Raw genomic sequence first — 15,792 nt, forward strand, 5'->3', positions numbered from 1 at the left:
GTGATTCTGATCACTGAAGCTGGCTTTAACGGTGTTAAAAACCTCCCTTTTGACTGAGGCCGGATGGTACGGCGCCTAATAAGCATGGATTTAAAAGAAGGGGTTCACGGACCCTCTGCATATATTTCTGCGTGGCCTCTAACTATAATTATATTCAAACAAACCCTAGTGGGAGACGTCAATAAGTTTATAAATTATCCGAGGAATTTTGGCAGAGACAAAGGCGTGCAATCCTATATTTCATACCTTATTCAGGTTTATCATGTCTAGTCGATATTTAAGTTCAGATCATTGACACAATCTTAGACTGTTGTTTGCCAAGATGCAAGTAGTCAAACCGGCTCTGCAACTAGCCTACAAAATTATCTAGCTTTCAGGTGATCCACATATTTTGTTACGCTGATATTTTTGCGTTTATTTACTATCGATCATGATTTGATGCAAGTCAGTACAATGAACCAATAACCTTATAGTAGTATAGCAGTAAATCATTCAAACCATACAATTTTCTCGGTTTGGCTGAGGGCCAACCATGCGATCGCTTTGTTATATCATCTTTGAACCAGTCCCATTATTATAGATTATCAAAGCTTTTCATTTAGAAGTGAAACAAAGCCTTAATGTTATCGTTTCAAGTTCGCATAATTAGGGAAACTAGAAAACGTGATAAAACTGAAAGTAAGGAAAACAACGATTCTCAAAACATTTTATTAGTTAATTAGTTAATTGGACACTGTAAAATAAAGAACAACTCCCTTGCTCTGAAATCACTCAGCACTTAGATTTACAAATTAGATTAAATTTACATAGGACTGTCAATGCATTCATCTCAGATTCTCCGAGCTGAGTTGGGATTGGATTTGTCCGCCTTTATTCATACAATTTGGCGCAGAGAAATGACTTGAACAGTATTATATTCCGTGATGGTGAGTCAAATCAATGTGATCTAGATTATCCTTATCGGAGCATGGCAGGTGTGTATGTGTTGTAAGCAGCACGTGTCCCCGACATTTATAGGATTGATGCATTCAAATCTCGAAGTTGCATAGCAGACAGCAGTACAAATAAAGAACGTAATGTATACATTTCTAATTTCTAATTTTTAATTTCTACAGCTGTATACACTGATCTATGTGCTGAGGTACTAAGAAGCGTCTAAATATATTTCAAGTTCGTGAGTGTGCTATTTTTGACCAATTCTTAGTTTCTCTTTGAGCTAGCTCAATCATCAATGCCGTTGACTTTTTCAATTTTGCTTGCTTCAAAATTGAATGTGATATAGGCACATGTAAGCAAAATGCTGCGATGACTGAAAACCTACTGAGATTTGTAAGATCCGACTACCATTTATATTTTATTTGTATTTTTGTAGGATTAGCAGTTCTCGGTCCTTATCCAAACTTGAGAAGTTCGTTGAATCATGCACCGTTGTATTCCTCAGTTCAGAAGTGACCACAGTCCAAAAGATTTGTTCATTGACATTATAAAGGCGAAAAGGGCAAGCTATCTGCATTATTCGTGCTTACTATAACTGGGCTAATGGTCTTCCAAATCTTTCAGAAGCCGTGATATAGTCAATTGTCCTTTTCTAATATTAAATGTCCACATTGAAAAGCAAAGACCGCAAGTCGAGACACACAATTTCATATTCGTTACTTGAATAAATTAATAACTTAATAAGTAGGTAATCGACTTCAAGCTATCTGCATCATTCGTGGTTACTACGATTGGTTTAATGACCTTCAAACTCCTTCAGAAGCCGATATATACACCTTGATTAGATAAATAACGCTGATCAAAAATCATGCTTTTATTTTTTGTTTAAATTTGCATGCTGAGCAGAGCATTTCGTTTCGTTTTCATGGCATCACTCAAAAAATACAGGCTAGTTTAAGGCTGGGTCACGTACAGTTTGCCCCGCCAATGTACTATACTCCACCCTGCATTCCGTATGTACCTCCAGTAGCGTTTCAGCGCTTTCCAATTAAATAAGGCAGTTGTGAGAGAACATTTAATCGGCGGTAGTGTCACCCCTAATTACGGGATAAACACTGCGGGCGGCCGCTAATGTTCGTGTGCGTGTGGCATCTTCCATCTGCTTGTTCTAGGTTGAGGTATTTTGTTTTACATCTGATTTCTGTTTCTGTATTACTATTAGTATTATATTCATTGGTTCATTATATAAATTCAGTGATTTTAGAATTTTTTTCGTTTTCGATTTCATAATCTTTCTGATTTATGAGTTTGCAGTTTGGCCCATATATGGCGTCAAACAGTTGGCGTATTTTTTCTTTTTCGTAGTTTTGTTCTCGTCACCAAACATGAAAAAAGGAAATTCAGCCATAAAAGTGTTGTCGTGGGTGAGATGAGATGTTCCGTGGTCGTGAGAGGATACCCTCAGTCTGGCAGTCCAGTCCTGCTCTTCAATACTCCGTCACCAGAACACGGTTCCAGGTACGATACTGTAACAACTACAATCACGTGACATTTAAGGAAGTAACAACTGCATTCTGCAAGGTACACTACTCTAACAACTACAAGGTACACTAATCTAACAACTACAAGGTACGCTACCCTTCACTAGCTTACAATGATTGCTCCATACCAGGTACACTACCATCAACCATGACTACTAGTTTAAAAGAATTGTTATGATAACTACAAACAAAACTGTTATTTTGTCTGCATGTCAACCCCTCGTAAAATTGCCCTGAACCACAATTATAGACTATAGTTATACGAACTTTTCAATTTCGTGGAATTTTTAGTGGCAGTGCGAATGACAAGCACTGCTGACAAACGCGACTCAAGTTACTTATAACTAAGTTACTGACCTACTCTACGCTGTACACATATATTGAATAATACTAATAATAAGTATCTGGAAAAGGAGGAGAACATCAGGCAAGTTTCCACAAATGATTTTTGACAATAAGCAATAATAAGCGCTTTTTTAATGCTAAAAAAGCGCTTATTTTGAAAACCGATTATTTTACGCCAATAGACGGTCCCGATTAAAAAATCATTTGTGGAAACTTGCCGAACATCATGTCATACAATAATATTGTTATATATAATAACCTACAGTTATACACAGATAATAACTTATTTATTAAATAAGCAGATTCTAAAGTATAATAAGTAGCTGGCAAAGGAGGAGATCTTGTAGTGGAAATTTGTTGGCACTGGACATCGCGGCTCTCACAAGGTGAAAGTTGGGAGATTAGTTGGTCGGTGATAACTTATGCGCAATTAAACGATTTAACAATATACCTTGCTGCAGAAGCCGCACAAAAGTTCTATCCGTTTAACTTTTCTAAGTGTCGAAAGTAAAGTTTACCAGCTCCCAGGATTTTGATAAGCTGAATTGATTGTATGCTGGCATTGGTCGACGGATATGACTTCGCTTTTTAAACTTTGCAAAAATGTTGAATAGGTATCCCACTATTATAGACTGTTTCAGACTAGTATTCGAAAAGATCGCACCTTAGTTAAGTTAATAAACTTTATTTAACTGATTAGTAACCTCCGTCCTTATGTTGAGTCTGCTATTTTCATTTTGTTGTTTAGTTTCATGAGACGTAGGGCTGGTGTGACTGATGATCCTTTGTCCGCCGAAAAGGTTTGTAAAACACAAGGAAACATTTTCGCGGTTTTTTTGAAGCTCAAGAAAATATGTTCATGAGTTTGTGGAACGTAAGGATTTTTTACCAGGTTTGTGAAACATGATGAAATGTTAAATAGGTTTGTGCAATACACGGCAAATAAAATGTTGTAACGGTTTCGAGCAGAGTTCTAATTAAAACTGATGGATATTGTAACTTTCTCAGCTTTGAAAATCCTCCATAACATATTCTCTTTGCACTTTCCTACAATTTCAAGACTCAACTTTGTGAAAAGTTGTATTTCTCCATTATGGAAAACCTGTCTAGTTCTGCAGGTACAGTGGTGTTTAAGTGTTTAAACTAAACAAAAGAGCACGAGCACTGATATATCACTTTATGCCGACAAACGTCTATAAATAGTATAACGACTAACGTCTAATTACTAACGTCTAACTGCTAATGTCTGCAAGGGCAGTATTGTTTTTGTACTATATTTTATCTTATTATGTCCTTATCATGTCGACAGTGGCTTCTAGCTAGACTGTGAGAATAAGTAATGGTTTGACCTGATTATCCGTGGGAAATTAGTGGACGTGACGTGAAGCTGAATATGTCTTGTAGCTTTTATTGCTATCAATATCATATTTACGTTTTACCTTGAAAAATTACTCCAAGTATGTGTGAGCTAAGGCGTTAAAATTTTCCACTGACATAAAATAAAGGTTCTACTGTATTTATAATTTTAAAGGTTACTAGGTTAATGTAAAATATTGAAGTGAAACCTGCACTTTCGTCGTTAAGGATAAGCTGTGTTTTTAAACACCCCAACTTCATAAGTGTATTTTAGTTATAGCGGCCTCTAAATTGGCTGTGAATACTTCAGCCGTTAACTGAATGTTGCAACGTGTGATGGAAAACCGAAAAACGTATACCTTTTAAGCTTTTAAAAGTTACTAGCTGCTTTGCTACTATTTTCCACCATTATTTTTCGCAAATAATGATTACAATTACATTATATAAATGACTGTAGCTACAAAAATTGCCCTTTTCAATCACGAGATAAATTAATTAAAAACCTCATCGCTTTATTATTTTAAAATTTTAAGCTCATTATTACTTTATAAGGCTTTCAGTGGAAAACAACTGCAGTGCTGCTGTATAAGGCATTCAGACAACATTTAATAATCAATAACATTTAACTAATCAATATTTTCTGTGGAATAATTAGTAAGTTAAAGCAAAACGTGTAAAACGAGTCGCGAGCTGAGTTGCATCCAAGATTTAATGCCCTTTGTAATAATATTTTGAATAAATTGGTACATTGACCAACATAATTAAACAGTTTAATAAATTAACCTACCATTTACGTAATTGTACTTGTAGCTTACCTGATATCAGATATGAAGTACATAATTCACCTGAATAGCAGCGCCAAGTAAGGATTACCACTTTTTAACTAATTACTAGTCACTTTAAAAAATACTTAATAACTGAAATTTAAACGAGCTTGTCTGGACCGTAATCAGCATCAAGTATTAACAAAAATCTTGTTCGGACCTTCATTCACTTGACAAGCAACCGTATGCCACAGCGTACGCTATGCAGTATGCAAGTGACTTAGTTAAAAACAAACTACAATATTCTCACAATAGATGAAAAAGCACGAATCATTCGATTGAGCGCTCTGCAGGTGAGGGCTCTATTTTTTCTGAGGGCTGCCATTTTCTCTGCCATATTATTGTCTTAGTGTCTGTTACTAGGGTTTTCTCCTCTGCAATTTATGAGGGATGAGACAGAGCCGAGGTGATTATAACGCTCTCAAAGGCCAAGATTCCACAAGTCTCTGGAGAGGTCTTCTCACCTCAGCTTTCAAAAAGGTCTGAATTGTTCTCACTGTGAGATTTTAATGTAATACGCTGAGAATATATTGCTTTGCGTTGTTGTTGCACAGCTTATGAATATTAAACTTGACCATTTGTGCATCTTTATGGAGGAAATTTGTGGCGTTCAATTTGGTTGAATCACTCATGCAGCCCACCATTTCTTAACTTCACATTTTTCTCTCCGGCTAACTTATAGATATCTCAATCATCAATCCGGCAAATCCTAAATCAACTAATAGTAATGATTGCCTAATAACAATTCGTTCCCGACGTCACACTACATTCCCACAATTCCTCAGCCCTTTCCTCCCAGTCCAATAAACCTTCCCTCCTCACATACCACAGAAATTATTTAACCTTCATGTAACGCATTTCCTGGACCAATTACCCGCCGTCTAATCGGGCAATCAATCGATCCGGAGACCACCCTCACTTCATGGTGTGTCCAATTAGCCACTCGTGGTGTTCAAAATAGAATCATATATTACACGATTCCCTGTTTGAGTCGGAGTTTGCCTGGTTTGATGAAATTCAGGACCTGTATTTGCGAGGTTTATATCTTACGTGCGCTGATTGAGCTTAATCCTGATATTGTGCTGTTGCTGAATGATGTCGTATGATGGCAAGAAGGGTTTGTTTCACGATCCTATAGCTTCAACATTGGCCAAATTAGCTATGCAGGTAAAGGTTTGTTAAAGTCTTTGATTTTATAAGTGGTTTAGTTAGAAACAAAAACTAAATCCTTATCTACGTTATGCATCAAACGCTGCTCCGGAATTGAATGAGGACACAAGCACTCAAATAATTAGACATCAAAGGAAATTTTGTCCAAGTCAATTAACTGTTATTAATATTATCTTATATTAACCTCGTAGTTAAAACCTAAATATTAAATTCTTCCAATCATCATAGATGTAGTGCATTCAGTCCATAGGTGCAAATTTTAAATTTTGTTGATTTCATCTGACCGCCAACTTCTTGCCACCATTATTTCATCGAAAAAATACCGGGATCGTAAATTCTTTTGTCTTGTATCAGTTCGATTATCGCATGGTTTGCTTTTGAAAAATTTAGTCATAAAAGCATGCTAAACTCCAAAACTTCTTTCTCCTTAACAACAACTAATCGAAGGAGGAAAAAATTTAAAGTATGTGATTTTATAAATTTCTCCGCTGTAAAAATAACTTGGCGGTGGTAAGACAAGAAAATCTCGAAAGAACCTGTAAAATGGTAAGTTCTAATCTGTTGGTGGTCTTTACAGATACTAATTTACCAATCATTACGTACTTTGGTCTGCGGTCGGCCGGGCTAACTGCAATTAACTTTAACCATTCCATCGGCTATTGCTCGGAATCAATGCTAATCCAAATCCCGTACTAATAAACCGATACTACAATTAAAACTATGCCGATTGATTTTGCTTTGTAGAGGCAAATCATAGACCATATGTTTCAACCGTGCAGACCACATCTCAATTCGTTGTAACATTCAAACGTACAATAATGTACAAGTTTCTTGAAGATGTCTCGGGAAAAGTTTTTTGCTCTGTTTTAATGCCTAGTAACCTGGTAAATTCTCTTTTTGTAAGTTCCACATCTAGATATCATCATCTTGATTACCAGTACGCGTTAATTTGCGAACAGCTACTTTTACTGTTGGCTATATATCACAGTATAGATATGATACTAGTTTCTGCGGCTAGTGATCACATATTGTAGCTAATAAAACCTATTGTAGTAGTTAATTGGTAAAATTGCTGAATTGTGGGAGCATGACTGATCAGTGAGCTTGACGAGGCAAAATATCACAATTGAGAAATATGCTTACTATAATCACTAGTCAGTAAGGCATGGAATTTTCAAAAGTATTTCTCGACGGAATATGGTATTTATATTAACGAAACTAGACTTGCCGCCAATTTTGGAACACTAAAAATAGCTGATATTGGGACAGGCCCTTTTCAGAGGTTTCACAATTACCAAATTGCAGTGTTCGAACAGTCTCTATACGGTCTACGACCATCAAGAAAAAATTGGATAATTGTGAAACCATTGAAATGGGCATTGCCCAATATGAGCTATAGTTATGAGTGTTGGTGACAAGTCTAATTTCGTTGATACAAGCCAAAAGTACCATATGCCAGCGGATCCTAAAAACCAACTCTTCCTCCCGTGATATATACGCTTTTTCTATAATAAAATGATCTTTATCTATACAAATTATTACAAAAGCCGCTTTAATTGGTGACAGCACATGGTCAAAGAACTACAATAAAAGCCTGATTTACCGCGGAGTTTGGGGAAAAGAAAAAACCGCGGTTAATCGGGGTTTGCGGTTAATCGGGGTTCACATCATACCTGTTAAGCACAATTTGGGAAAAGGATATTGTCGCGGTAAATCAAGGTTTTACTCTGTACAAAACTAATAAGTATGACACCTGTAAATGACTAATCATTACTTAATAAGCTTATTGTCATACAAATTAACCATCACAAAGCGAAGTGGCCAATGAATAAGATCCATATCTTTTAGTAAACAGATTCATGATACGTTGGCTTCTGTATTACTAAAATGAAAGCCTGATTGCGTGTGTACTTTTACCTACAATGTTTAAAAGTGATGATCTTGTTTCCAAAATGTACGAGAGACTCGTCGCTACTAGAAGGGCCAGTGATTTCGTTCTTTCGTTACTCCGTCTAACTGTAAGTTTGTTAGAATCTTCTAGATGATATTTCATCTCAAAAATTCGCAGTGAGAGAACGAGGTCAGTATTATCACAGATACTATTACTAGCAGTGTAGTATCTGTACAGTAAAACATTTTTATAAGTTTATCGTTCCTCTCGAGTTTCTAGACCGGGTACCTCGATATACCTGGTCTCTTTCTTTCCCCCAAACTTTTGGTCAAGTATAAGATTGTGTTTTTATATTTTGCGAAAGTAATATGTGATTTTTCAGTGTATTTGATGGTAATTTGAGTACACATCGAGCTGTATATTCCATCGCTATACGACAGACACCTGCATAACTATAAGGCCCCTTATAAATGGGGTATACCGTATAATATGACGATTGACAGGTTATTTGAGAGTTTGAGAGGCTTCAGAATTGGAATCATTTGAACCTCTCCATACCGGGATTTCTATACCGTGCGCTTTTCGTTTCCCCAGAGGAGCCCGGTATGAAGTAGTTTGACTGTATAATTTCACTAAAAATGAGTTTCGCCGAGGACCTCAAGTTTAAATCTCCATCTCGTACTACAGTATATTAGTACGTGCCGTCTGGCTAGGACAAAAGACTGCATTTCGTACTGCAGTACGTGCCGTCTAACTAGAACGACGACCGCATCAAATACTGAGAAAGGTCCGTCTAGCTAGAACAAAGACTCAGTCTCTTAATCGGTTGGAGTCTGAAAAGAACAATATTCTGCATATAATAAAAGTCTAGTGGTGTTTAATAAAGTTACAGTAAATTACATTTTATTGACGAACCCTTCTCTATCGTGATGTAATACTTCAAACATAGGGTGCACCCCCAAACTTAATAATATTGAGATCTTTTGAGAGCTCGAGCCTCGAAAGTAAAAAATACTTATCGCACGAACTTGTGTCGGGTGGGGAGCGGCGCAAATTTTTGTTCAACCCTCATGTCAAAGTTAACAAATCGCCTACTAGATGCTTTATAATTAGGATTTCTTCCTTTTCCGCCTATCTAAACTTTTGGTGAATTATGTGATAGGTGGATTTACATCTGTATATATTACTCTTTATTGTCATTTTTGAATGAAGTTTGTGTCCAATGTTATACATCGCGTCAATAATATGTAATCAAAATAATTGAAATGAGAGATATTCAATCTAGATAATTCAGAATCACTCTATATACCGTGCCTCTCTATTATACTGAGTACCTCGATATACCGAGCTTCTTCTTTCACCCAAACTCTAAATAAATTAGCATGTTATCGGCCGATTTGTACTGCAAGAAATGTGATTTGTCATAGCTCCCCTGGGAGGCCTGGTATATAATGTTTTACAATAAAAGCGAATTAGAAATCCCATTCTTAAACAGTTATTCAAACATAACCAAGGCATTATTTCAGAGGACATTCGACGAATGGGTAGTGAAGAACATCCAAGTTAGGGAGTGCTACAAGTTCGTTAAGGAGAAAGATGATGTGGATAATGACCCTATCTGTCATTGCAAGAACAAGCTCTCGAAACACCCTAAGCTTAGTTCCGGTTCGGGTTTGCATCTTTCTTTATTTTAAGTTCAACTTTTAACATTTTTGTGGTAATGATTTATAGATCCACTGGTAGGCAGTGGTGTAACAAAAAACTATGGGGGCCCGGGGGGGGGGGGGGGGGGGGGGACTTTCTGAAATGAAATTTTGTTGTTTGTTTTTAGGACATTTTTGAAAAACCTTTGTAGGGGCGCCACTAAATTTGAGGGGGGGGAACCAAATGGTAACGTTACGCCACTGCTGGTGAGAAGGTGAACCATAATTTTTTTGACTCGTGACAGCCATTAACGAAACAGCTTACATGCCTTGACTTGTGATTAATTGACTAATTGATAAATTGACTCATTGACTAATTGGCTAATCACTGTCACGTGTTTTGGTTTACCTACCTACCAGTCTCCAGATCCCTTGTTTGCTAACAACAGAGTTAAGTTACGTATCACGTGATTACGGTTCCAACATTGCCACAGAATACATCCGGCCTCAAAATTCGGATGGAAAATTACATGAAGAGGTTGAGATCGAAAACCATAAACCGCGGTGGCCGTCTAAACAACCCCACCCTCACTCCGGTTCAGCTTCCTGTAATTGCGTTTGAATCTTTCTAAAATCACCTTTTAACTTAACTTTTGGTAATGAAAAGATTTATTTCTTTGCTGAAGTCTGTAAGTGAGCGTTTAAAACTTCACAGCTCGTCCTAATCATTACTAGTAAAACAAAGTATTTAGTAAAACAAAGTATTTAATTATTATATATTATTATAATACTAATCTTTACACGCGCCTATGTAATCTATGATAATATAAACGGGAACATTTTAATAAGAGACCAATTATAAGAGATCATTACAATATGATTGATGGCGTTATAACACTTATCACCAGTCTTGAGGCTGTATAATTTATAATTTTATAACTTCTATATAAGACTGGTTTAAAGTTAATCATTATCATACTATAAACATATAAAGCGCTAAAAAAAACCTCTAACTCTGAGATCTGACATTATGAATTTGTAGTAGGTTCAGAAAGCGATATAGTACTGTATACTAACGCAAGCGGTAGAGTAAGATGGCGCCTAGCGCCGCCCCAATACAAGCTCCCTAGTTATGATCGTGAGTCACATGCAGAACAAGTGCAAAATGCAAATGCCAAATTGTATGTCATCTATATATCTCTTTATGATCCAGATCAGTTATGTATGGAAATTGATTCGTTTCGAGTACCAATTATAGTGCCTGGGTTTTTCTTTAAAATGGGAAATAGCCGATTTAAGATGTGCATGATCTAAGATAAATGCAAGTTTTAGTCTAATTTTGATCTGCGATCAAACTCCGTGAAAATTTTAAACACTTCCTCTTCCTCCTATTGCTTAGACCTCTTAAATCTTTTTGATTTGGTACCTTTTTGATATCTGTATCATGACTCTTATTTCTGATTTTACATTTCCGTTCATTCTGTGTTCATGCTGCATCCTAACGTTTTAACAGTGGTTTTAGAGGAATTCAGTCAAAATAGCACCTACTTATAATAGGGCCCCTACAGTCACCATGTCCAAACTGTAACACTTTCATTTCAAATCAATTTTGGTGCTCCAATCTAGCCTTGGAACCAAACCAATGAAATAACTTATTTTCACGAGGAAGAACGAGAATATTTTTCAGATTTTATGGAGATGCCAGAAGAGTCGTCGTGGACACAAAACGACAACACTATGCTCACAAAAAACAATGCTTTCGGAAAAATCACATTCGACGTTGAGGTCTGTACAGAAACTGCTGTTTCTACTTGAACTTCGACTTGATAGATGGCTTGTTTTACAAAATCATGACATCCTCATTTAGTGACTTAATTTTTTAATTTTTCTAGTTGAGTATATAATTAGTAAGTCATTAGTAAGTAATTAGCAGGTAATTAGCAGGTAATTAGCAGGTAATTTATTGAGCTTGTTGTCAGGAGTGCTCAGAGGAAGCGCAGTATATGAGAATAGCTAAAGACTACAGTGAGAAACCAAGAATTGAAATCCTTAAATCTCTCTTCGCTGATTTCTGGAAACTAGATGAACCAGGTAAGATTAGATTGCAGCTTTTACTTTCATGTTCTTGGCATGTTTTCTTTCTTTAACAGTTTAGCCATTTAACAAAACTTAATTTGTGTTTTTCTAAGCTTTATAATTAGATTATTAAATGCAGACAGTTTGACATGAGAAATTAACATAAATACATTTCAGACTTGCTGATATCAGTCTCTGGAGGAGCCAAGAGTTTTAACGTACCTCAAGACATCTGTGCTTCCTTTCAACAGGGACTGTTAAACGCTGCCCGGTCTACGAGAGCCTGGATTATTACTGGTGGACAGCATTGCGTTAGTTTCACACTCACTTTCACTTTCACTTTCACTTTCACTTTCACTTTCACTTTCACTTTCACTTTCACTTTCACTTTCACTTTCACTTTCACTTTCACTTTAAATTTTATAGTACAATTTGTTGAAGTTTGATTAAGTCGCGTGCTGTAATTGAGTCTTCTTTAACGATTAGGACATTAGGTATAGAAAATTGTATAAATGACGATTGTCGCGCGAATACATGCTTTCAACAACAAAAAGTTCAAAAATCGGACGAAACAGTATACGAGCAAAGTATCATGATATTTAATAGTATTCAACTTGTTGTTAACTATATTAGGAAGCCTAAAAATATAATTAAATTAATACATTATTAGAACATTGTCATCACTGAGTCTATTCAGAAAAAAATTCTTGAAAGAATCATTATAAATTAGACTCATTAACACAACACGACTTAATCAGATTAATCAAAGTTATAAAGTTAATTTTCATAGTCTATAATAGTTAGTTAATCAATATAAATATTTGCAGGGTGTTATGAAACTAGTTGGCGGTGTAATAGGACAAAGTATTTCAACTACCAGAATACCTACCATTGGTGTGGGTAACTGGGGTAAGACGTGGAAGAACAACCTGCTGGTTCACAATAGAAGTGGTCATTACGGTGGGGTATGTAAATCTCTGCTTCACTGCACTTGTGATTCATAAATATTAGATGTTCTAATTAGTTGCAGTTAATTTTTGTCGTTCTTCGATTGATCCTTCGTCTTGTTTTTATCACAAATTAACTGACTTAGTGCGAATCCTTAATTTTGCTTAATCAATTAAATTTGTATTTTCTCCAATTCATTGTTCATTGCACTGCATATGTTCCAAATATTTCTCCAAAAATATCTCCTTTCATAATAATAATAAATATAAACTCATGTTTAATGTATATTAATTGTTTATCTCTTTAACTGATGATCTTAACCTGTTCCCTCAGCAGAGAGAAGCCACAACGTACCCAATAGAGCCCCCTGACAAGGGTTATGCCACTCTTGACCCCAACCACACTCACCATTTTCTCGTGGATGACGGTTAGTGCTCCCCAAATTCTGCTTCTAAGATGACTGCCAACTTTTAACTGCATATATTTTCTTGTTTTATTTTCACATTTTGCTCCTTTTGGTCAATTTGAAAATGTTATACCCAGCAGACTGGTGACGATTTTGATCATTGCAATTTAATTCGCAGAATAAAAGTTACATCCCTTGTCCAATTAATTTGTTCTAAAAATAAATATTTGGTTCTACTTATACATTCCCCACTAATAACTATATAGCTGCCTTTTAACTAGATTTTGGTCTCATTTGATAATGTATTTTAGAAAAATATCTTTGACATGTCTTACAGGTACAACAGGTACAGATGGAATTGAGTACGAATTCAGAGCCGCCCTGGAAACGCTCATATGTGAAAAGTTCATGATTCAAAGTACGATTTTCAAAATTTTTGAATAATAGCGATAAACTATTATAGTCTATTAACACTTTCATCCGTGCATGTGATAACGTGATTCAGATTGATGATAAAGATACAAATACAAAATACAATACGTGATACAGTTACAAAATCAATGTATAATTACATTTTAGCTTTCTGCTAACCATTACTCTATCTTTCTCAGATTAATTATCACTAATTATTAATCACCAGATGTTCCGCTGCCTATGGTTTGTATCATGGTTGAGGGGGGTATGCGGAGCCTGGAAATTGCTATCAGCACTCTCCGGAAAGGTACAGGTAAAGCTGAGTTTGTACCTTCTTTTCATCTTTTGACTGTGACTAACACAGTGTGGACACAGTCTGTTGCTGGGCGCTCTTTATGAATGACTGCACATTGCGTTCCTATAATGCGCAGCATTCACTATGCATGAAGTTTATCATCTTACCGAGAAGTTCTCGGTAGAAGATTGCTAGGTTGATGGCACAGATAAGGATGGCTTTCTGGCCTCATCTTTCATGCCTTATCTGTTTTATCATAATAGTAATCTAAGACCAAAGAATTTTCTTACACTCGGTATACACACGCTCAGCAATAGACTGTCTTAATTGTCCACGATCCTTCAACCAAGGTTTTTTTTCTCAGTTTATTTAAAACTTTGTTCCGCATCTTTATATTGTCATGAACATCATCTCCTTATGCATTTGTGATCTGATTATTATTATAGTTTGAAATTTTTTTTTCTCCCCCAATTGTTGATTTTTACTTATTTCTCTCTTCTCCTCCATTTAAATAAAAAAATCTTTTAGATGTCCAATCAGCTTTATCCAGTTCTCAGATCTCCAATTCTCGCTGTTCTTCCTAATCAGTGGAAATGATAACTGCAATGATATCTCGGCCCCTTGTCGACATTTTAATCAGTTTATAAATCGTATTTTGATAGTAAATTATAGATATACCAAGTAGATTTAAACACGTGTGCTCCATAAATCATGACGTTTTGTCTGGCCCCCCAGGTAACACGCTGGTGGTACTAAAGGGAAGTGGGAGAGCCAGTGATATACTGTGTTACGGGTTCGAAAACAGCATAGAGATAGACTCTGATGGTACAGGTGGAAGGAAGGAGCGCAAAATGCCTGGTATGGAGGAAATATGTAGTCACATATTCATTTTTATAGAGTGTAGCTAGCAGAATGGTTTTCAGAGGGCATTAATGTAATTAACTGTGAGCTGGTCCCAAGTCCAGACGCCATTATTTCATTTTCATTACAATAACCCTGTCTAGTCACTGACTACTGATAGATATATATGGAATAAGCTGCTATGATTGAATAATAAGATTAGAAGCTTTCGTCGAATTCTCTTCATAGTTTCGAGAAAGCATTTTCTGGTGTTAAGATATTACATATTTACAATCTACAAAGTAATACTGAGAAAAATTCAGCTGAGTGCGACGTGGAGATAAAAAGGTTGATCGAAAAAGATTTTGGGAAATACAAGATCGAAAAACAAATGCTCGATCTTATCCTTGAAATCTCTGCTTATCGAGACTTTGTCACCATCTACAGTATCCAAAACCCAGAGCCCCTTGACTTCTACATCTTATCATCTCTGATGAAAAGTTCTGGTGAGTTGTTACAGCGGTGCTAACTTATTTGAAATTTCGCATGCTCTTTCAGTTTGTTTATCAATCTTTTAAACAGTTAAGCACGAGTTTTGTATAACTATGATATTCATAACAAACAAATTTGTTTAATTTTAATGATGATAACAAACAAATATGTGTCATGTTGCGTGTTCCGGTTGAAAACAACCGTTTGCTACGGCCGATGCATATTTTAAAATTGTTCACTTAACAGATACATTTAGCAACATTGCGGTTTTGTCTTATTACTTAAGAAATAACATATTAATCAGATTCAATAAATATTTAATCGCAGCTAATGCTAACGTATTAGCCGCTACGAAGATGCGGCAAATGAGACTTGCCATCACTTGGGGACATGCCAAGATTGCTAGAGAATTTATCTTCAGTCAGAAACTCTACAAATTCTCGGTTTGTGAATAAAACATTTCCTGGGGAACTTTTAGTTAGGATTTATAACTTTATGTATCTTTATTCATAGTAATTCAGAGAACGTAAAAATCGGTACATTGCGTGAGTATAAACTGGTCAAACCAGAGTGAATAATTGTTTTTTGCAAACTGGCCGTCTGCGTAAATTCGGA

General features: G+C 36.0%; 1 protein-coding gene across 30 annotated transcripts in view; it reads left to right on the forward strand.

Annotated features, from left to right (window-relative positions):
- Nucleotides 1-15,792, forward strand: part of LOC134825055 (transient receptor potential cation channel subfamily M member 3-like) — a 76,529-nt gene that overhangs the window by 46,109 nt on the left and 14,628 nt on the right. For 5 of the 30 annotated variants that reach the window (XM_063837159.1, XM_063837151.1, XM_063837141.1 and 2 more), the window contains exons 2-13: nt 9,590-9,734; nt 10,201-10,314; nt 11,394-11,491; nt 11,686-11,797; nt 11,960-12,093; nt 12,610-12,747; nt 13,064-13,157; nt 13,474-13,554; nt 13,777-13,863; nt 14,581-14,703; nt 15,009-15,191; nt 15,505-15,620. In XM_063837159.1, the coding sequence (XP_063693229.1) occupies nt 9,590-9,734; nt 10,201-10,314; nt 11,394-11,491; nt 11,686-11,797; nt 11,960-12,093; nt 12,610-12,747; nt 13,064-13,157; nt 13,474-13,554; nt 13,777-13,863; nt 14,581-14,703; nt 15,009-15,191; nt 15,505-15,620 (1,425 nt within the window). Of the gene's footprint in view, nt 1-1,099; nt 2,455-5,300; nt 5,483-8,063; nt 8,191-9,589; nt 9,735-10,200; nt 10,315-10,748; nt 10,845-11,393; nt 11,492-11,685; nt 11,798-11,959; nt 12,094-12,609; nt 12,748-13,063; nt 13,158-13,473; nt 13,555-13,776; nt 13,864-14,580; nt 14,704-15,008; nt 15,192-15,504; nt 15,621-15,792 lie in introns of those variants that run through there. The other 25 variants (XM_063837168.1, XM_063837165.1, XM_063837163.1 and 22 more) reach the window with 17 other exon arrangements.

This window comes from Bolinopsis microptera, chromosome 13 (assembly GCF_026151205.1).
Source record: "Bolinopsis microptera isolate Bmic1 chromosome 13, MBARI_Bmic_1.0, whole genome shotgun sequence".
Lineage (NCBI taxonomy): Eukaryota > Metazoa > Ctenophora > Tentaculata > Lobata > Bolinopsidae > Bolinopsis > Bolinopsis microptera.